This window comes from Stigmatopora nigra, chromosome 22 (genome assembly GCF_051989575.1).
Source record: "Stigmatopora nigra isolate UIUO_SnigA chromosome 22, RoL_Snig_1.1, whole genome shotgun sequence".
In the NCBI taxonomy this organism is placed as follows: domain Eukaryota; kingdom Metazoa; phylum Chordata; class Actinopteri; order Syngnathiformes; family Syngnathidae; genus Stigmatopora; species Stigmatopora nigra.
The window spans coordinates 5,964,880-5,983,995 of record NC_135529.1 but is presented as its reverse complement, the minus strand read 5'-3'; the positions used below and the strand labels follow the sequence as shown (position 1 = coordinate 5,983,995).

The 19,116-nt window shown below is 39.4% G+C and overlaps 1 protein-coding gene and 1 pseudogene across 2 annotated transcripts in view; both read left to right on the top strand.

The window, feature by feature from the left end:
* The first annotated feature begins 1,067 nt into the window (after positions 1–1,067).
* Positions 1,068–6,800, top strand: LOC144215892 (TRAF-type zinc finger domain-containing protein 1-like). The gene is made up of 12 exons (XM_077745091.1): positions 1,068–1,463; positions 1,744–1,796; positions 1,866–2,001; positions 2,137–2,190; positions 2,515–2,953; positions 3,343–3,609; positions 3,698–3,762; positions 4,714–4,965; positions 5,163–5,295; positions 5,532–5,748; positions 5,825–5,882; positions 6,112–6,800. The coding sequence occupies exons 2-12, from the start codon at positions 1,762–1,764 to the stop codon at positions 6,148–6,150; spliced, it is 1,695 nt and encodes a 564-aa protein (XP_077601217.1). The 5' UTR covers positions 1,068–1,463; positions 1,744–1,761; the 3' UTR covers positions 6,151–6,800.
* Positions 6,801–7,400: 600 nt separating this feature from the next.
* LOC144215347 (smoothelin-like) overlaps positions 7,401–19,116 on the top strand; it is a 34,952-nt pseudogene continuing 23,236 nt past the window's right edge. Inside the window, exons 1-3 of the transcript XR_013330407.1 lie at positions 7,401–7,700; positions 18,162–18,319; positions 19,003–19,081. The product of XR_013330407.1 is annotated as a smoothelin-like (transcript). The remainder of the gene's footprint in view (positions 7,701–18,161; positions 18,320–19,002; positions 19,082–19,116) is intronic.

The window sequence follows — 19,116 nt, the reverse complement described above, 5'->3', positions numbered from 1 at the left end:
CTTATTTCAAGGTGGGATTCACACTGATAAGAGACCAGATGGAGGACTTCAAAGGGCAGAGGAACAAAGAGCAGGGCAGTGGGTCGGGACTTTATAGGACCAGCGGAGACAGAGGTCTGGATGATGTGGATTCAAGGCTGGAAGATGTGGAGCCCAAAGAAACCCACCCCTCACAGCAGCCCTGGACCAGCCCACATCTCATTATTAATCAGCGAATGAATATGCATTTTTGTTGGACTATAACTGGGCAAACGCGGGTTTGGACAATGTCTTTTCCATCCTCCGCTTTAGGACATCAACACTCAGCGGGCTTATTCTATGGGAGGGAGACCCGGAGCTCTGTATGAATCAATATGAATGGAATAAACCATCTGTGGATAAACTCGCACGACCCTGGTTTGTCTCCTCCGATGCTGAACACGCTCCATTGTTAGACTGGAGACTACAGAGTTAAGGAATTGGAGTCAGGTGAAATAGTTTAGTCTAACAATGTGTACATAAATGATAGGACATTGATTTACTCACATTTCTGTATAGTTCTGGATTTTATGATGCAAACTTTAAACTCATCTGACAACTGCAAAAGCAACATTTTCCTACAATTTATATTTAGAATTTCTCTTCTAATTTGTTGTGTAAATGAATTGGCAAAGAAAGATACAAAACCTTGATTGAGCATTATCACATTTTAAAGTCACTGGAAAACTAAATCTTAATATATTACCTTATTTTACCATATATTTGAAAATATAAAATCTAAATCTCAAAAAGGTAATAGTAATGTATTGTGTTTTCCGATTTCTCCTGTATACAGCAGTAGGTTTTTGTATTATGTAACATGAAGAAATGTACTTTCAGATAAAGCAATCCATGTTTTGCGGCACGATATATTGTATAGCAATATTTTTTTATCAACCAGTCAAAATTATGTAGTTTTCCTTTCATTATAAAATTAAAAAAATGAAACCATGTTGGAATTTGATGTTGATTTAATGAAACGTAGACTGCCTGACAGGCAAAGCTCCGGGCAAACTCTGCCTTAGTTCGTGTACAGAGAGACAGGAAAGACGAAATTGAATGATACGTGCTTGAGTTACAGCCTAGTAGTAGCCTCCAATTTCCTCTGCGTTATTTTCTCCGGAGACAATTTAACTGACATGATTGCTAAAAATAACATCGTTAAGTCCCGTTCTATATATTCATTCCGGGTGACAGAAATCGGACAATGTGATAGCTTCTCGGCGATAATAGCCAGGCTAGTTTGCTTTTAGCAAGTTAGTTAGCGTTAGCATAGGCAAAGCTACACTAAGAACGGTTGCTAAGCTACATAGCTTGGCTGTAGGCGTCACTTCGAATGACATTTATATTTTATGTGTGCTTAAAACACTCCCGCTGGCTTAAGGCGAAGATGCTTGTCGTTCCTCGTTTCTGAAGACCACCATCAGCTAACGTTAGCTAGCGGGGTAAGCAAAAAAACGTGAAAAGAAATGTCGATCTGTCATTTCATGAAATATATACACTACTACTTGTGTATCATCTAGGTCTTTCAATGCAATCCTTTGACTGCAGCAAACTCTGATCTAGTAGCTAACGACCCAAAGACACCGTCTCTTTCAATTACGTTCGTTTGTTGAAAATGTGATTTTATCCATGTAAAAGAAAAGCCCTTCTGTTCTATTAGTAATGAAGTGGATCTCATTGAAATGTGTATTTCACTAACTAACATGGTTGTATTCAATGCAGGCTTAAGTAAAAAAGACTATGGCAGACGAAAAAACTCAGTTTTGTGCCAATTGGTAAGTAGTACATTAACATTTGGTAACTGAATAATACTTAAAGGTTAATTGTCATTTTTCATTTGGTAGCAAACACGGTATTCCTGAAGCAAATTTTACCACCCATGAAATCCACTGTCGAAGAAACATTGCACTGTGTGATGTGTGCCAGGAACCGGTGCCACGCTCAGATTTGCAGGAACACAAGCAACAGGAGCATAGCCAGGTAATAAATAATACATTTAAGAATTTGGCACAACTACCACACTTTAGTTAGATCCGTTTTTGTCAAGCAAAGACAATCAAAGAACAGATGCGAGTGCGTATCCATTCAGAAGGTCTGGGTGTCCTTTTTTTACAGGTTAAATGCAAATGTGGACTCAAGATTAATAAAAATCTAATTGAAGTTCACCAGGTATGTTATATTTTTCTTTTACACGTAGGGTCAATTTTTTTAATCAATTTTGTGCTTATACACAACTACATATTTATCATTTTTTAATTACTATTTGGACAAATGATGTGTTATATTTAAGTACTTAACAATACTCGGTAACGATGCTTGATAATGCAGTTACAACTTGGAATTGTATTTTAAATGTGTTTTATTTTCCTCACGGTTAATGAAATCCCTCACCCCAAACCTTCCTAAACTCCAGAAATCCCCCCAAAATTGTCAACATTTTGGAAAATTGCCAAAATTTCCAATTTCAATATGTCTCATGTTTTGCTCTGACAGAACACTGACTGCTCTCAGAGACTGGTGGCATGCCAGTATTGTGAACTGGAGATTTCCTTCAGTCAAAGCAGAGAACATGAGGATTACTGTGGAGCTCGCACAGAGCCTTGTCCACAGTGTAAGTGCAATATCATGCTGAGAGAAAAAGCCCTTCATCCAATGTTATGCGGCAGTCCCACCCTGCTCCAAGAGAGAAACAACAGCTACTCCAGTCGCAATCTGACAGATCTGCAGTCTCCGGGGGCCTGGTTTGAAGGCCACTCTATCCGAAACCCACTTCGAACCGAAGAGCGCAGCCTTAAGGAAAACAACCTCTGTGCTTCAAAACATCAGGCCTTTCCCCGTGCTTTTGAGTCGGCATTTTCTAACACTTCAAGGGGACCACAAAGCAGCAGCGACTGGAAAAATATTGCACCCAGGAATATAACATCCAGCCGATGTGAGTATTTATTTCCCCGCCCAATGTAATTGCAGTCTCTTGCCTATGATGCATTAATCAGTTGACCTGGACTAACTACACACATTTTCCTTAAAGATCATCAACATTAGCAGTGCCAAGTAGAATTCCCCCTGCTTCACTTTTTCCATATTGCGTCACAATACAACCTCATTCCAAAATAGAATGCATCATTGTTATTCTCAATTTTTGGGGTGGAGGAAGAAAGTGAATTTAATCAATGTTGGAAAAAAAGGCAAAAAGGGAAGCAATATGCAAATGTTTATTTCAGCTCCATTTTGAATCCAAATCATTTACCGCAAAACACATTTTTAAATACTTTCATCCCTTTTTCTGGAGATGGTTTGGTTCAACTCTTGTTTTTCCCATAGTGTCTGAACAGAACGACTTTGTTAGTCGCAACAATGCGTGGCCGCTTCAAGATGAAGATTCATCAGGCCTCGACTACATGTTGGCCCTCAGCTTACAGACAGATGGAGATTCCTTGGCTGGTGGTGGGGAGCCCAATCTGTGGAGCGACATCTGGGACCACACAAAGACTTCCAACAGTTCAGTTGATTCTCCGCTCTCTACGTCCAATAACAACTACCCAAACTTCCCCTCTCGCACAAGTACCCTTCTGGACCGTGATCAAACCGGTAAAATGCACCTGGAAAACTTAAAATCCTCCTTTTTTATGACAATACCTGGTTTGCACTTAAAATGAGTCTAAATTATTTCTTCCAGACATTATGCTTCCTTGTGAGTTTTGTGAAGAGCTGTTTCCCGAAGAGGACCTCATTTTGCATCAGGTTTGACTTTATTGTAATCATCTGAGTCTGGCCTACAAACATGAGAAGGATTAGTTAGCAATTATTTTCTACAATGGATTGATAGTTTGATTGAGGTTTCACTATGACTTTGACCCATGATGTGGAAAAAAAAATTGGACAAAACCTTAGTGACGTGACCTATTTTATTTTTTGTCCAACAAAAAGCTGAACATTTACATGAAGAGTTGGAGACGCTTTTGTCAATGATAAAATTTGCAACGTTAAGCGCCTTTTCAAGATGGCACATAGGAGCCTTTCACCAGGCTTTACGTCAAAGCGCAGTAAACGAACGGCAAAGGCGTTCAATTTGGCACTTAAAAGACAGCAGTCTCTGTTCACCAAACCCACGGAAAAGGCAATGCAGCAACAGAAGCCTCGTTTAACGCGGCTCGCATAGTAACGAGACATAAAAAGCCCTTCACTGACGGCGGGATTCTAAAGGTAGCATTGAAGGCGCCGCCTGAAACGGTATTCTAGGATTCTAAGAAATTCTGTTTTTGATTTATGATAGACAACTTGGAGCCAATACTGTAGCAAGAAGGGCATCTGCTATTAAGATAATTATAATTGGATGTAATCTGATGCAAACTGTTTTCAACCCAATGAAAGATGAATTTGAATGAGATGCCAGAGCAGGGTTTTCAGCATTTCTGGACGTTCGTGGAGCCAGACGACCATAAAAACCTTCACCAATTATCTCAGGAATTGCCACCTTTGTTTGGCTCAGCGTACCTCTGTGACTCATCCATTTCTGATATGAATGTTATGAAATCAAAGTTCAAAGCAAGGTTAACTAATAAAGATGTAAACGTCTCTAAGAGTTAACCTAAGTGGTTACACTCCATTTGCCCTTGAAGATTGTTTTTATTTCAGAGACATCTCTTAAGGGGAGGAAAATGTAGCTTGATTGCCTCATCTATTTTGTTTCAGACCGGCTGCAGCCCGGCGTCCGCTTTTGCGTCCTTCAGCAAGCAACCTCCGTCCCCGGCCAAAGAGCCCAGGAACGCTTCAGGAATGATGCGCAGCCTCCCCAACACGCTGGCCTCCAACATCCCCACCTTCCCAGGATCTGTCTCCCCAGCTTCCTACAGTCCCCCAGCCAGCCCCCTAGAGGGCGATGTAGTGATTCCATGTGAATTCTGCGGCGTTGCGCTGGAGGAGGCTGTTGTCTTTCATCACCAGGTATGTCGCTCCTCCGGTTGGTTAGACAACTTAAATGATCTGCTTCCTGTCTGTTCCGTTTTGAAAAAAGGCCACCAATCTATTTTTCTTTGAGCCTCGTGTCTTCCGCAGATTGCAAAGATAATTTTGGAACGTGTTAGTGAATCACAACAACAACAATTGCAATTGAGTTTCTGTTTATGCCTTCTCTTGTGCAGGACAAATGTGACATGCGGCCACAAACCGCCTTTCCACTCAACAATATAACAAAAGCGTCCGTCAAAAAAATATCCGCCAAAGATGCCTTTGGACGGACGTCTCCAGATTTTCACAGGAGAATAAAGCACCAAGGTAGTGTTCTACTCCTATTTACATGCAAATATCAAGCGTCTTTGAACAAGAGCCGCACTTTGATCCCCATTTTTTTTAAAAGATATTTATATAGTATGCATGTATAATAATGTAAGAGAATGTAAATATTTTGAAAATGTGGTGTAAAAATGTTGCCATTGGCTACATTATGTAAAATACACATGGTGATGAGTATACACGACTAAGTAAGCCCTGAGATGTTTGCGTGCACACAGGAGAGTTCTTGGAAGAAGATCTGGGATTGAGCAGGGACCCCTCACCAGGACACAACCAAAGGGAATGGCAGAGAGGCTACATTGGACGTCCGCGCCAGAGAAAACCGTCCAACTGTGAGTTTTCGGCACAAAATACAGCTCAACACGGCAGAGAATCGGAAGGGGGGCTGACTTCTTTCTTGGACTCTGACAGGCCAGGTTCTGACTATCTAAAGGGGTATGTTCACATGCAAATGTCAAAATTTATCTGTACTTTAAAACAATATTTGATTTTTATTTTTTGCACATGACAGACTACATTCAACCGAAAATAAAGAGGGGAGAGGAAACAGAAGGAATGTGTTGACAAAGGTACAGTTACAATTTGGAGCCTTTGAATTTTCTGTTTGGAGTGGGAAAATGTTTAATTGGGATATAAAGGAAAAATGATGATAAACATACACCCACTGATTTCACATTGCTTTTAATTTAATGGGGAACAGGGCGACAATGTTTAAATTCTTTTGAAGGCAAGATTTTCCCCTTTAAAGTCCAGACAATTTTATTTGGCAGTGACTTGTGTTTTTTCCCCTATTCACAGCTCCCTAAGAAGCAGAACGAAGACCAGCAGGAGGAGTGACAGCTCCAGCATGTAAAAGATTTGCACCCTGCTTTTTATTTCTTAGCTAAATCATAATTATATCTGATAAGTGCCTGTGTCAGCAGCAACACCACTTTTAACAATTCAAAGTCATTTGATTTTGCGATAAATATCACCCCTTAAAATCGTCTTAGCTGACATTTCTTTTATTTGTCGGAAATGTTTTTGTCCATTTTATCGTGTAATCTTAATACCCTCTTCAAGTTATCTGTGTTTTTTTTTTTTTTTTTTTACCATTGAATCTAGTATCTTAGCTAATATATCATGGTTTGTTTTATTAGAAAGTTGTCATTATATCATTAATTTTCCAGCTATCTGCTCTGTTGTCTTCATGTATGGAAAAAATATTATCAGCCAAACAAATGAATACATAAGGTTTTATATCAAAGAAAAGCAATTACAGTATAATCATGTGCCACAAACGTCTGAAGATCTGCAGCACATCATTTGGTAATGGAGATGATCATTTTGGAGTCCAATGTATTAACAATCAGAGAGAAGAGTAAGTGGAAGATGAAATCTCCTGGCCTGGTGTTTGTTCATGCATGCGGATGATCATTCTTTGTAGTGCCAAGCGCAACTCTGTGACTGTTTTGTTACGTCAATAAATCTTCATGGCTTCAATTTGATACTTGTATTAATGGCCTGAACCTTCTCTACAACAACAAAAATCACTCACGGGTTGAAAGATCAGCAGATAAGCCACAAAGTGGACATCTGTTGTAAAGAAGACACCCAGTTAATAGTAGCACTTAAAAGAAAACATTTTCAGTGGATGCCATCTGCTGAAAATGGGTTATAGGAATAAAGGGGAACAACTGTGCCATGGGGGAAGGATTAAAATGCAAAAACGCCTTTGTCTTCAACAATGGCTGGGTGTATGATGATGACCTTAATTGCCATAGACGAAGGTTAAAATCATGTGTTGTATGCGTTTGCAGGGCTGACGGTCGAATGGTAAGCGCGTCGGCCTCAGTTCTGGGTTTGTGGGTTTGATTCCAGGTGGGGAGTTGGCATGTTTGCGTGGCATAACAGCTGCCGTTGACTGCGATCGGTGTTTAATTATATTTGGGAAATTAGATAATTGCAAATGGATTGGACATTTGTTGGTAAAAATGTAAATGAAATACAATTTTAAAAAGTAAGAGGTGTGTTTTCTATGTTATGCGCCAGGATCAACAGCCAGCCCTGATGTGGGCGTGGCCTGCACCTTCCACTCTGATTGTGCAGTTCAAAAAGCGACCAACGTCTCCCGGTGAGGGATTTCATCTGCTTTCGTTCGCAACTCGGCACGCTGCCCTGCAAAATGCCCTCAAATCTCTGATTTTTAAAATCATCCCTGCAGAAAAAAAATTGAGGAAAACGACACTTGTGCCTCAAAGTTGAGCAGGTGGTACGACGGCGTCAAGAAGTCTCCTGACTGAATTCTGACAGTTTGGCTTGACACCTGAGTGTCATCAAGAGACGACATCTTCAAAATGTCACAGGAAAGTTACGCCACTTTGGATGAGTCTTCTCTCCGAGCTTTGGTGAGTACTATTATACCCGAGGATTGATCGTAAGTACTTATATACTAACTTAAACGCAGCATCTGTACACAACGCCAACACACTTGGCGACATCGTTTTGTGTTTATTATTAAAAAAATGACATGAAATATGGCACACATTTTACTTACATGAGGGTAAAAGCTTAGTGCATCTGACCACGCAACAAAAATATCACTAAAAGTATAGCTATTCCGGTTAATTGCACCGTCTGCCCTCTAGTGGAATCTCTCTGAATTGCTGTGCCTTTTTAATTTGTCATTGGTTTCGTTGAATGAGTCATTTGCAGTCAATTATCTTTTTAAGCACATATCTGGCTGGCTACGTTTGTTTCTTTACCGAATTATGTTAGTGTGTTATTATGTTAAGTGTAAATGACATTATTTAGTAGGTCAACGTGTATTTATGCCATCAGTCACATCATTGCATTTCATTCTGTCACCAATCTTACAAAATACTTATTTTAATTATTATTCTAATCAACCACAGTGGTGCTATTTTTTTTCCAAACACCCTAATAAATGAATTTCATTTTTGATTTGACCTCCAGCCATTTATTTTCTATAGTACCTTTTTCAATTTTAGTTGCAGCTAACTGCATTTCCAACCTACTGCATATGTAAAATGTGATTATATTTTAGTCTAGAAAATACAGTACAGTTGTTCTATATCCTTTGTGTTTAAATTGAGTTGTCTTAATGTATTTTTTTTTATCATTCCAAGTACATTAAGTTGCTGTTGTACACTGTTTCTGTCCAGACGAATTGTCATGAATCAGTATTGATAGTGTCTTTGACATTCTGAGTCATGTCTCAACTATATCCTGCAGCAGAAAAATGTGCAACAGGATTTTTGGAATGACACATGAAGCACAAGTCAAACATTCTAAGGCAGACTGATTCATTTCCCAGATCCACACCTCCTGTCGTTATGCAACATTTGTAAATGATACATCTAAAAATTAATTAACTTACTGTAACTGTTTCATGTTCGATTACTGACATTTACCAAAAGTCATTTCCATACCATCGCACAGTATATAGTCATTATATTAATTACGGAAGCAAGTTCCACCTTCAAAAAGTTTTATGCGCACCTTCCATTGACACCTGAGGCCAAAACACAATTTCTTCTGGAATTCTGGTACCTGTTGACCTATGATTTGTTAAAATTTAAATCATTTAGTCAAATGGTGTAATGAACAATTCCTTATTCTAACCCTTGATTTTATTTCTCTCCCAGCCGTGATAAAAAAACAAAATAAAATGACCAGTTATGTATAAAGTGAATTAGTACAATGATGTAAAATGTCTACTGAAAATACTTGCAATACAAACACACTTGAATTCACATATTAGTGAACATTAATAGTGTCTTTGTTATTTGTGGAAAAATTTGGTGGATTCCTTATTAAGGGTGAAACATTTAATCAAGCACTTGGTTTGAGGCAGACAGATATTATATTGAAGGAAATGTTGAAATAGGTTGAGTCGACAACCAAGTGTTAGATTGTGACTTGAACCTGTCAAAAGATAGCTGTTGCTGTGCATGCCTGTATTTCTTTCTTCTTCTTTTTTTACCTCCAAATAAGTTACAAGGCCTCTTTTGAAATATGTCTCTGTTTAAGTCTCACTAAACATGACGTGAAAAGGCTTGTTTACTCTGAGACAAAGAAAAAAAAAAGTAATGTCCTACTGACCTTTCTAACTTATCTGTTATTTTACCGAACTATAATCATCTTGCCAAGTTGCTCATAAGTCACTGAAGGGACTGTCTTTACCATACACCCCCCCCCCCCCTCTTTATAATATCTGTAATTAAAAGACCAGTGTGCTTTGATCAGTCAGTTTGTGAGTTTATTTTTAAAAGTCAGAAGGGGAGAACTGTGGGAGTAATAAGGATGAACTTCAATGTTCTCACCAGAGATTTTAGCTGGGAGAATCAGCTCCCTAGTCCCTGATGGTGGTTTAATCCCTTGACTTCTACGTACATGGTTCAGTTCCAGCTCAGTGACTGTGTGAAATTCAATGGTTTTCTGTTTCTATGTGTCCTGTGATTGACTGGATGTCGTCGGACTTTTTCCCAACATCAGGTGTCACAGGCTAATATTACCATGATTTGGGAATAATACTCAGGGAAATTGAATTATGAGGATCAATGTATTGATCTAATGTAATATTCCCGATAAGGAAAAATAATGTAATTGCACCCCTCATAGAGAGATCCCATCAGCAAGCAAGGTTCCCCTCCCTCAATTATGGCCATCTTTGTGGGTCAGCAAGATAAGAGTCTGCATTTTCCACCCGCGATGGCCTCATGGGACTTTTATGACTTTTCAACGTGGCTCACGGTACATTCACACGACACTGGTAGTAGTATAGTAAAAATGTGCAGACATTGGAAAAACATTAGCAGCAGTCCAATTCATTGGAAAGGCCAATGGGAAAAGAATAGGAATTTTTAGACCTGAATCTCGACCTAGTTTGGGGACACTGATCAATGTTCTTTACAGAGCAGCTATTAATGAGCGGACGCTTTCAGCCTGCGCTGTACTTGATGAAGTAAGCGGTCAGAAGGTCATATGGCGGCCTCTCTAAAGCCGCTAATCCCATCGTCACTCATCTATTCAGAGCACTGGTTGCCTTTTATTTTGCGCATCTAATCCCCTCTATGGCAACCAGGCAACCAACATTTTTCTTTTTGCTCAGCAGCCACAATTATTTGAATATCCACCAAATAAAGAAGCAGTTGGTGGCCTATTTTATGCCACAGTGGCACAGCATGTGTGGTCATCTGTCTGGTTGGCAGAATTAGAGCAGAAGTGCTAGTGCAGTTTGAAAAGCATTAACCAAGTTGTTAAAAAAATAATATAACTCCTACTATATTGGTGGTTAGGCACATTTCAAAATGGATTTTTGTCATTGAAAACTTGCTTATTTTAGGTGATATCTCACCTTGTTGATCTCATAAGAAGTGGCTTTTTCTTTCTTACTCCAATACTGAAAAAGATTTTTGATTTTAATTTTTTTACACTTCTTAATGTTGACAACAATCCAAAACATAAGGAAAAAGGATTTGTATGGTTTTGTCACTTGAACAACGCAAACAATCAATAGTTAGGTGCATTTTTGAATACTAACAAGTAAGTCAAACCTGTAGGACGAGCAGGTGCTTTAGTGTTTGCGATACCTGGCAGGTGCTCCACACTCCTTTTCATGACCTCTCCAAACCTGCCTTACGACACCACAGGAATGAAGATTGACGCTTTCCTGCCTGTTATGAAGACAGTCCTTTTCAGAGGGCCGTGACCGACATTTTGGGGGCATTTCTATGCAAAGCGCCTACTTGGTCGTTCTCCCACGGCGAATGTCTGGCACATTGATTTGTAATCGTCCCTGCCAGTTGCGTTAGCGTTCTTCTCTCCCTGGTGATCGAGAAGCATCCATAATTTTCAAGATGTTGTGCCATGATACACAGGACCTTTCTGGCCTTCATTTTACGACCCCCGCAACCCCCACTTGTGTGCTTTCAGCAGTCACAGTAACGGTGGAAGAATGAACATACTTGTCAGGTCTCTGCCCCCCACCCCCCCTCCCCAAGGGACCTGTTGAAAAATGTCAGCCTGCTCAGTAGGGAGCCATAAATCAGCCAAATTGCATTGTATTATATAACAGGCTGCATGGAAACAACAATAAGGAACTTTATTGATGCTTCCATAAATTGGTCTCAATTTACTCACCATTATTTATGAAAAGTACATTTGAGAAAAAAAAGCTAATTATACTGTATTTCGGAATGAGATAAAGGCTCATACGTGTGGAGGCTGGTATCTTTCTATCTTTTTTTTAACTAAAAACACAGAAAAAATTGATTAAAAATTCCAATTATTGATTTAAAAGGGGGAAAATCAGGAAATTTACACACGTGTGATCTATAGTGTTCATTTCTTTGCTTCTTAGACAATATATTTTTTTCTAAAGATAAGTTTTGCCAATTTAATACTCTTATAAAATGAGCCTTTTGAGAATGTTATTTCAAACAGCCTCAATGTTTCGAAACAAAAGTTAGTTATAGAAGTGTCATGCAGGCAAAATATCTTCTAGCGTGCATGAGTCGTTATTTTGATCTGTAAACCTTCCATCATTTCTCGGCTATTAACAATACATAAACAGTGTAACGTATTTACTGCGTGATGAACTTTAAAATGTGCAGAAAAGTGTCAGTGAAGACATTTTCTTCCCTTGAAAGGAAACAAGTTATCTTCACCGCTGCAGTGACAGTCCAGAACAAGAAAAGTTTGACATCTAAATATGCAGCACACAGATAAAAAAGTCATTGAGTTTATTGGATTAAACAGGAAACCTCTTTTTGTGAATGTCCATATTTAGTTGCGTTTCTACTGTTTAAGCCTCAAAGCCTATATTTAGTTTTCAGCCTAGGAGTTTATTGCACTAAAACAATGCAACTTTCCCCATCTATATTTTAGCGTTTCCTCTCAATCTAGAGTTGACTAAAAGTTCAGCTCGCTTTCCATAATTTAAGAGGCACATTTGTTTTGTAATGTGTTTGTATTCTAATGTTTTTCATTGTTCGCTCGTGAAATAATGAGGCAGTTAAACATGCCGCTGACTAAATAAATGTCCCAGTGATGCACATTGGTCTTGTTAGTCTGCTAATGTGATTGTATTGTTACAATAAGTGAATTACAAGTTTGACCAAAAGCACACACTGTTCTCATTCTATAGGGTCAAGCAATGTTCTAAAATAAGTTTTTGTGATCCACATTGTATCCTAAATAAAACAAGTCTCATTTGTTAGTTTAATTTTTTTAAATTTAACTTTATGGGTAGTTTTTTTTTTTTTGTGGAAGTTCTTAAAAATACAAATCCATCTAAATTTCTCAGCTCTGCCTAAAAAGAACAGGCAAAATAACAAGCAGTGTTTTTGTTACTGCATTTAGTCGAAGTTACATAAAATCAAATTCTGTTCTCACAACTATGACCACAGTTTCAGGTAAAAACCCTTGAGGACAAACACTGTCAGATTATGTTTTATTTCTCCAGAAATAAACACAAGTTTCAACATGAAATATCTTCTTTGTAGTTGATTTGATTGAATATATCTTAAAAGAGACTCACTAAAACTCTGTTTTTGTTTATGGATTAAATAATATCCTATTTGGGATTTGGGAAATAAAATAGGAGAGAACATGTTGTGGGGAGAGATAAATGTGGATTTTAAGAAATCCCTAAGGGAAGACTCATTTCCTCACATCTTGCACTAGTCATCAAAAGGATGTTGATGTTTTGATTTTCCACTTCACCCTTGCTAATCCTAAGAGCTTCTGGAGATATCTTGTTCGCTCATCTGCTCAGTCTCAAATTTAGTTTTATGCACTTGCTGCTGAGAGTAGCAATCATTTCCTTATTTTAATCAGCAAATTCTTTCTATGAAAAGAAGCAGCAGCTCCCACATGGTGACCACTCAAGAAAATGGTATCTTATCTGGAACCACTATGCAGCCTCCTTCCTGGTCTTCAGCAAAACTCTTAAAATGATACTAACGTCTCATCTTCTTATGCGCCAACGCAAGCAATTCTGTATCATTTAAATTTTTTTTTAGCAATTTAGCCAGGGAGACAATATTTCTGGTTTGTGCATGATTTCTATTGATCTTTTCCCCCATCATTGATTAAGAACTGCATTGATAAATTTGGCTTAAAGCTATTTTTTTTCAGTCAAATTAATTACTTATTAGAATTAGGGGCATAACAATGAATTGAGAAGAGAACATAAGATAAAATAGTGTATTTGAGTATTAATCCATTCATGTTCTATAGAATGTCATTTATGCCCTGTGACCCCCCCACGAGGTTGCACACATTCCACCATGTAGACCCTCTTTGTTTCTGCTCTGTGGACTGGAAAGGGGGACAGTGTTTTCCCATGTCGCTGTCTGTTCTAACTTCTAGTTAGGGCCCCTGCATTAATAGTCCGTGGCCCTATTGTCATTATACTTGTGCTTTTCGCTCTCCTATATGTACAGCTTCATTCAAAGCAAGCACGTTTCAACGTGTAGATTCAGTTTTTCCTTCATGTTTGATTAGTAGGTAGCCCCTGTTCAGTCTTGTTTCCACACAATGCAGACCCAGCAGGTGCTGTTCTATCGTATTGTTCAGCATTGAATCTCGTTCATTTTTTTGTTAATCTTCCAGCTGTGAGGTGACCAATCGCCCTTTTTCAATACAACAGATTGCCTTTTGGGGCTTTAGTATCTCTTGACTTTCCCGTTTTTCACTGGGTGTGCACTTGCCTTCTTGCTTGGATGATAGTCTCACTGGGTTATTTAGGGGGGAAAATATTGGCGTCGGGGTTGGGCCTGCCTTGAAAGAAATGAAGTGTATGAATGTGATATTTATTTTGTAGTCATTGTTTTATTTATTCTTAATTGAGCTTATTTCAGCGACCCCACTCAGACAGCGTCCATAGGGGTAGCCGATAACCCATTTGCTCCAAGTGGTGTGTGTCCTTATAAGGCAAGACTCCAAGTCTTGACACTAGAAAGCTGAAAGCTAAAAGCTCTCTGATCCCATCTGCTGTCTGGACGCACTCTAACCTCCGCCTGTTCTGGAAATGATTATTCCAAGGCTCAAGTCTTGCCCTACACAGCAAGCTCACACACCTGGATGATTTTTATTGCGCCATAATTCACAAATTAATGAATGAAGGTGGTGTTACTAACAAACATGGGGAGTCAAAAGGTCTACCAGAGTTGACCTTGAGGGTGCTAGTGTGTGATTTGCATGCTGAAAGTCCCTCCTTTTTGTGGTGGAGAAATGTCTAATGCATAAGAGACCAAGACATTGAGCTGCTTACTTTTAATCGTGTGGACAGGGCTCCCACAAGGTTACATTAAAAATGTGTGGATTCTGCACTAACAAAATTTAAATGCTGACATTTCTACTTTCCCTACATGGCGTTCTTCTCCTCATAGTATTATTATCTACATTTTGTTGACTCAGTCAAATTACACTGAGCAGCAAAGGCAGAGACATACAGTATGTGCCTCTCTACACGACCTCTTATTTTTTACTTTCTAGTCATGTTTTCTATCGCTCATATCTGCTGCTCATGTGTAAACTTAGATAATAACCCTCACAAAGATTAAAATATACTGAAGGCTTGCTTGCATCAGGTCAATATTTTTGTGAAAATGTATAGCTGCTTTCATCGAAAAATGTCATTTTTTGAAATCCAAATTATACTATTTCATGGGGTTCCTTAATTTCGAAGTACAGGTAGATTGAACTAATGATTTCTGCAGACATTTCTACAATTGCCAAACTAATGGAAAAGCTTACAGTATCTACTGCTTCTGGCTACTTCTGTCCACCAATTTCTATCAAACTCTCTCTGTAAATTTTGTTTGCGTAAACCCACAAAACAGAAACATAATCCCCATTTAGCAGAGGCGAGCCATTGAATAATGAAAGGTGTAGACGTGATGGGTGCCATTTTAGACAAAGCCCAGCTGGTAAAGCACTTGCTTTCTATTTGTACAGTAATTGAAATAAGTGGTCTGTTTCTTTTTCTGTTCTCTCCGCCCTTGTGGCGACAGGTAGTTGTTAGAACGTGCATCGTAGGCCCACATAATCGTACAGTTTGTGTATTTTGTCTTCTTGGCGAACTTGGAGCATCTGCCACATTTGACCACATTTTACATTTGGCTCTGTAAGCTAAACTGACCTTGCAAATGTTGAAATCCAGTTCACTCTGTGGCCTAGAGTGCAGACGAGTCCAAAAGGTTACGAGGGGGAACTTTTCGCCAGATGGATGGAATTATAGTAAACCACAAATGGCCCTTAATTGACAGTGATTGACTGAGCTGCTCAGTTAGAGAGTTAAAGATGTTACAATGTGCCAGCATTAGTTCGACTACAGAAGTTATATGATTCCTTCCGTGGTTTATTCTAACCAGGACTTGTAATTTTTCTCCAATATCTGCAATCGCTAACTCAGTTTGCCTCGTCTCTAGTCAGTCAAACACCACACCAACGTTTATTTTCCAACCTTCTACCTGCTCTAATGGCTCCCACTGAGTAAGGTCAACATGTTGGCAAGAATCGCCAGGTAGCTCCACGTCGAACTGTTTCACTTATTCGGTGCTGAAAGGGCTGACAGCTGATCTTTTTCAGTAGCTCACATCCTTGTGCTTGTGTGTACTGTATGTGACCACTAGAGTAAAAGGTCTGAGTCACATGTCTGCTGGAAAGTGACGAGGTGTGAAAGGCCGTTCTGTTTGTGTGTAACGGCTGTTCTTATGTTCATTCTCTGAATGACTTGTTCATGCATACTGACAGTACTATAGAGTTTTAGTGTTTCACTCTGAAAATTGCCTTCAGGTTTGGTAACCGGCATAAAGGCGTTGTAACCATATAAGCAGAATTTTCCTCTCATTTTCTTTGAAACACTTGGGCCACTCTGTGTAATGGCTACTTCATCTGAACTCTGTGCCTGCAACTTATTTCCCGCTGCTTTTCTTTAATGCCTACTCTTGTTTCTGTTGGCACGTGCTCCTGTCTGAGGTGTTTTATTTGCACCCGTCATGGTTAATCATTGCTTTACTGGGAAAGTATTGATGTCGCTCAAGGAAATAATATTGCATATTTTGGCTTCATGCCAGGTCAATAGTGCATCAACTGTAATTGTTGCAACCAATCCAAATGAACTCAACCTAAAGTCCGTCCCCTCATTGGATCGTTTAAACGTCAACTTCACTTCAGGTACCGGTATTTGAATTTTGATGATTAGAAATGGACTCCATTCCGTTAGTAGACTGAAATGCAGAGTGTTTGCGGTTTGCCCATTAAAATGGTTTGCAACTGCAATGTATATTGTATTTACCAAATGGATAAACACACAGATGTTAAACTGGAAGCCTGTGAACCGCAGCTGGCCCTCCGTCACTTTTTGTGGGAAGAAAATTCTGCTGAATTGAAACAAGCTCCTCTTTTGGTTTTTAATAAGCACAAATTTTAATGGTCTTCATTCTTCTATAAAAATGCATCCCTGCATCAGATAAGCAATTTATCCCACCATTGTACTGAATTTAAACAGAACTCAGAAATCTTAACCAATGTCAATATCATATCATATTTCTCTGGTTTTGGGCTGTGATTAAATCCTTTGGAATCCCTGGTAAACATTTAGCCAAGTCTTTTCTATCTCTTACTATTGTACTTTTTGTTCTATTTCATGATTGGATGCCGTGTGGCGCTCTTCTACCTCACACATGCTAGTTTTGTTATTATGACAGACTATTGTCCACCATTGTCTGCAGTCATGCTCTCTCGGGTATTACACACATACTCACACGTGCAAAATGTTTCCTTAGTAGGTGTCTTTCACCGAGATTTCTAAATGGGAAGGATGGGATGAGGGTAAATTGTTGAAAATCAAAATGTACTTGGTGTTAGATAAACAGTATGAGACGCCACGTTGGATAAAATGTGCGACAGGGACATGCTGTCAAAGCTCGTCTTCTCTCACCATTTGCTTTCTGTTTAAATGAAAAGCAACCTGACCCCAGTTCCAGAATCCACTACCACCTCTTTCCTTGTGAGTCAGCAGGAATGTGAGGAATGACCTGTCCCCTTTCCCACCCAGTCCTCCTCTGCCCATTTTTAGGCAAAGTCCACATCAGCTTCATTCCCCCTTTTTATCCTCCTCCTCCTCGGCATTGTAGCACAATGCTGATAACTCTTCCTGTCTTTTTTGAACGTGTTCACTTGTTGCTCCATAACTCTAAATTGGCACAAATGACGGCACACGAAAGTGTCTGCTTTGCTATTGCATATTTTTGTCAAACCACAGTGAGACCTCAAAACTCACTCATCATCCTTTAGTGAGATCCCTCCTCCTCTGACTCTGCATTCGGGGAAGCAACACGTCAACCCCCACATTGGAGTGGTCTTAGTGTGTGGCTTGAGCTAACAACCCCATCTACTAAGTACATTGGTATGAAGAGAGAACCCTGGCGTTTCCCCGAGCTACATCCTGGACACGGGCAGCAGGAAACCTTCAACAGAGCAGCTGAGCTCAAGTGCTATCAACCATTCTTTTAGCACTCACCTCTACATGTGTTGACAGGCTACCACTGACTGCCAAAAGAGATGTCTGTTTTTCATGTGACAGCAAACGGCCTCTTTGACCCCTGCCTATAGTGGTTTTTAAAAAAACTAATAATTTTAACGTTGAATTCCATCAGTCTTTTTCGTGCCCCTAGAGGTTGTCCACATTCCACTGGTGGTTCTCGTACCACACTTTGAGAACCGCTGAATGAGTGTATATAAGCAGAAATGCTTGAAATCGTGTCGCCCTGCTACGTCTGCACCTCAGGCATTAATTCGCTCTGTCTGTTTGTCCTTTTGCGGTCCGCATCCAGTTGGATGGAACCGTGGATCTGGACGAGAGACGTCTCATCCGTTCAGCCATTCGCGAGTTGAGGAGCAGGGAGATCGAGGACATGGAGGCCGCACTGGCCAGTAAGAGGTTTCGCCACACACGACTCAAACAACAGGAGGACAAGGAAAACCAGCACAGGTGAGACCGCAAGCATAAACACATTGAAGCTGAATGTCTTAATTACAAAGCAATCCAGGTGAAATGGATATACAGTACAAAGAAAGCAGCATTCCTTAAGACACGAATAGGAAAACTCTGGAAATGTGATGTCAGTACGTTGCAAATGGTAACCACAAAAGACTTTCCATTTTCCATCATAGCTTTTCACATTAAGTCGGCCCATTTTTGAGATCATCTTCATATCTAATTGCCAGTCAGCATTTAAACTGGGAGTCGCATAGAAAAGTGCTCTGTGTGAGAACTTTTATTAGTGACTTTCTTTTGGGGGGGGGGGGGGGTGTGCTTCATTAGAGACGATTCAATTTATCTAGCCTTGACTCTGCAATTTGAAATCCTTAATCTCACTAGTCGAGCCAAATTGCTTCATTAAGAATAAGAACCATGAAATCCGGTTTGACCTTAAAAGATTTAAAAAATCTGGTTTTCTCTGCCAATCGGATTGCAAGATCAACTCTTGGGAGGTTGGGAAGGGCGCAGAAAAGTTCATTTGATTTAAAAATTAAGTATTTTTTTTACAATTGGAATTGTGAATAGATGCTAAAGATGAAAAAATAAAAAGTTCCAAATCAAAAAGGATGAGAGACATTTTTTTTCATTGCGTTGATGATGTCCATTTTTTAACCGCATGATTTCTTTTCTAGATCTGATGCCAGCGAGGCTTTGGATGTCCTATCACACAAACTAAAAGCAATCAGAGATGTCGATGAACTCACTAAGATGGTGAGTATCAAAACGGAGTGAAATTTTCTTTGTGA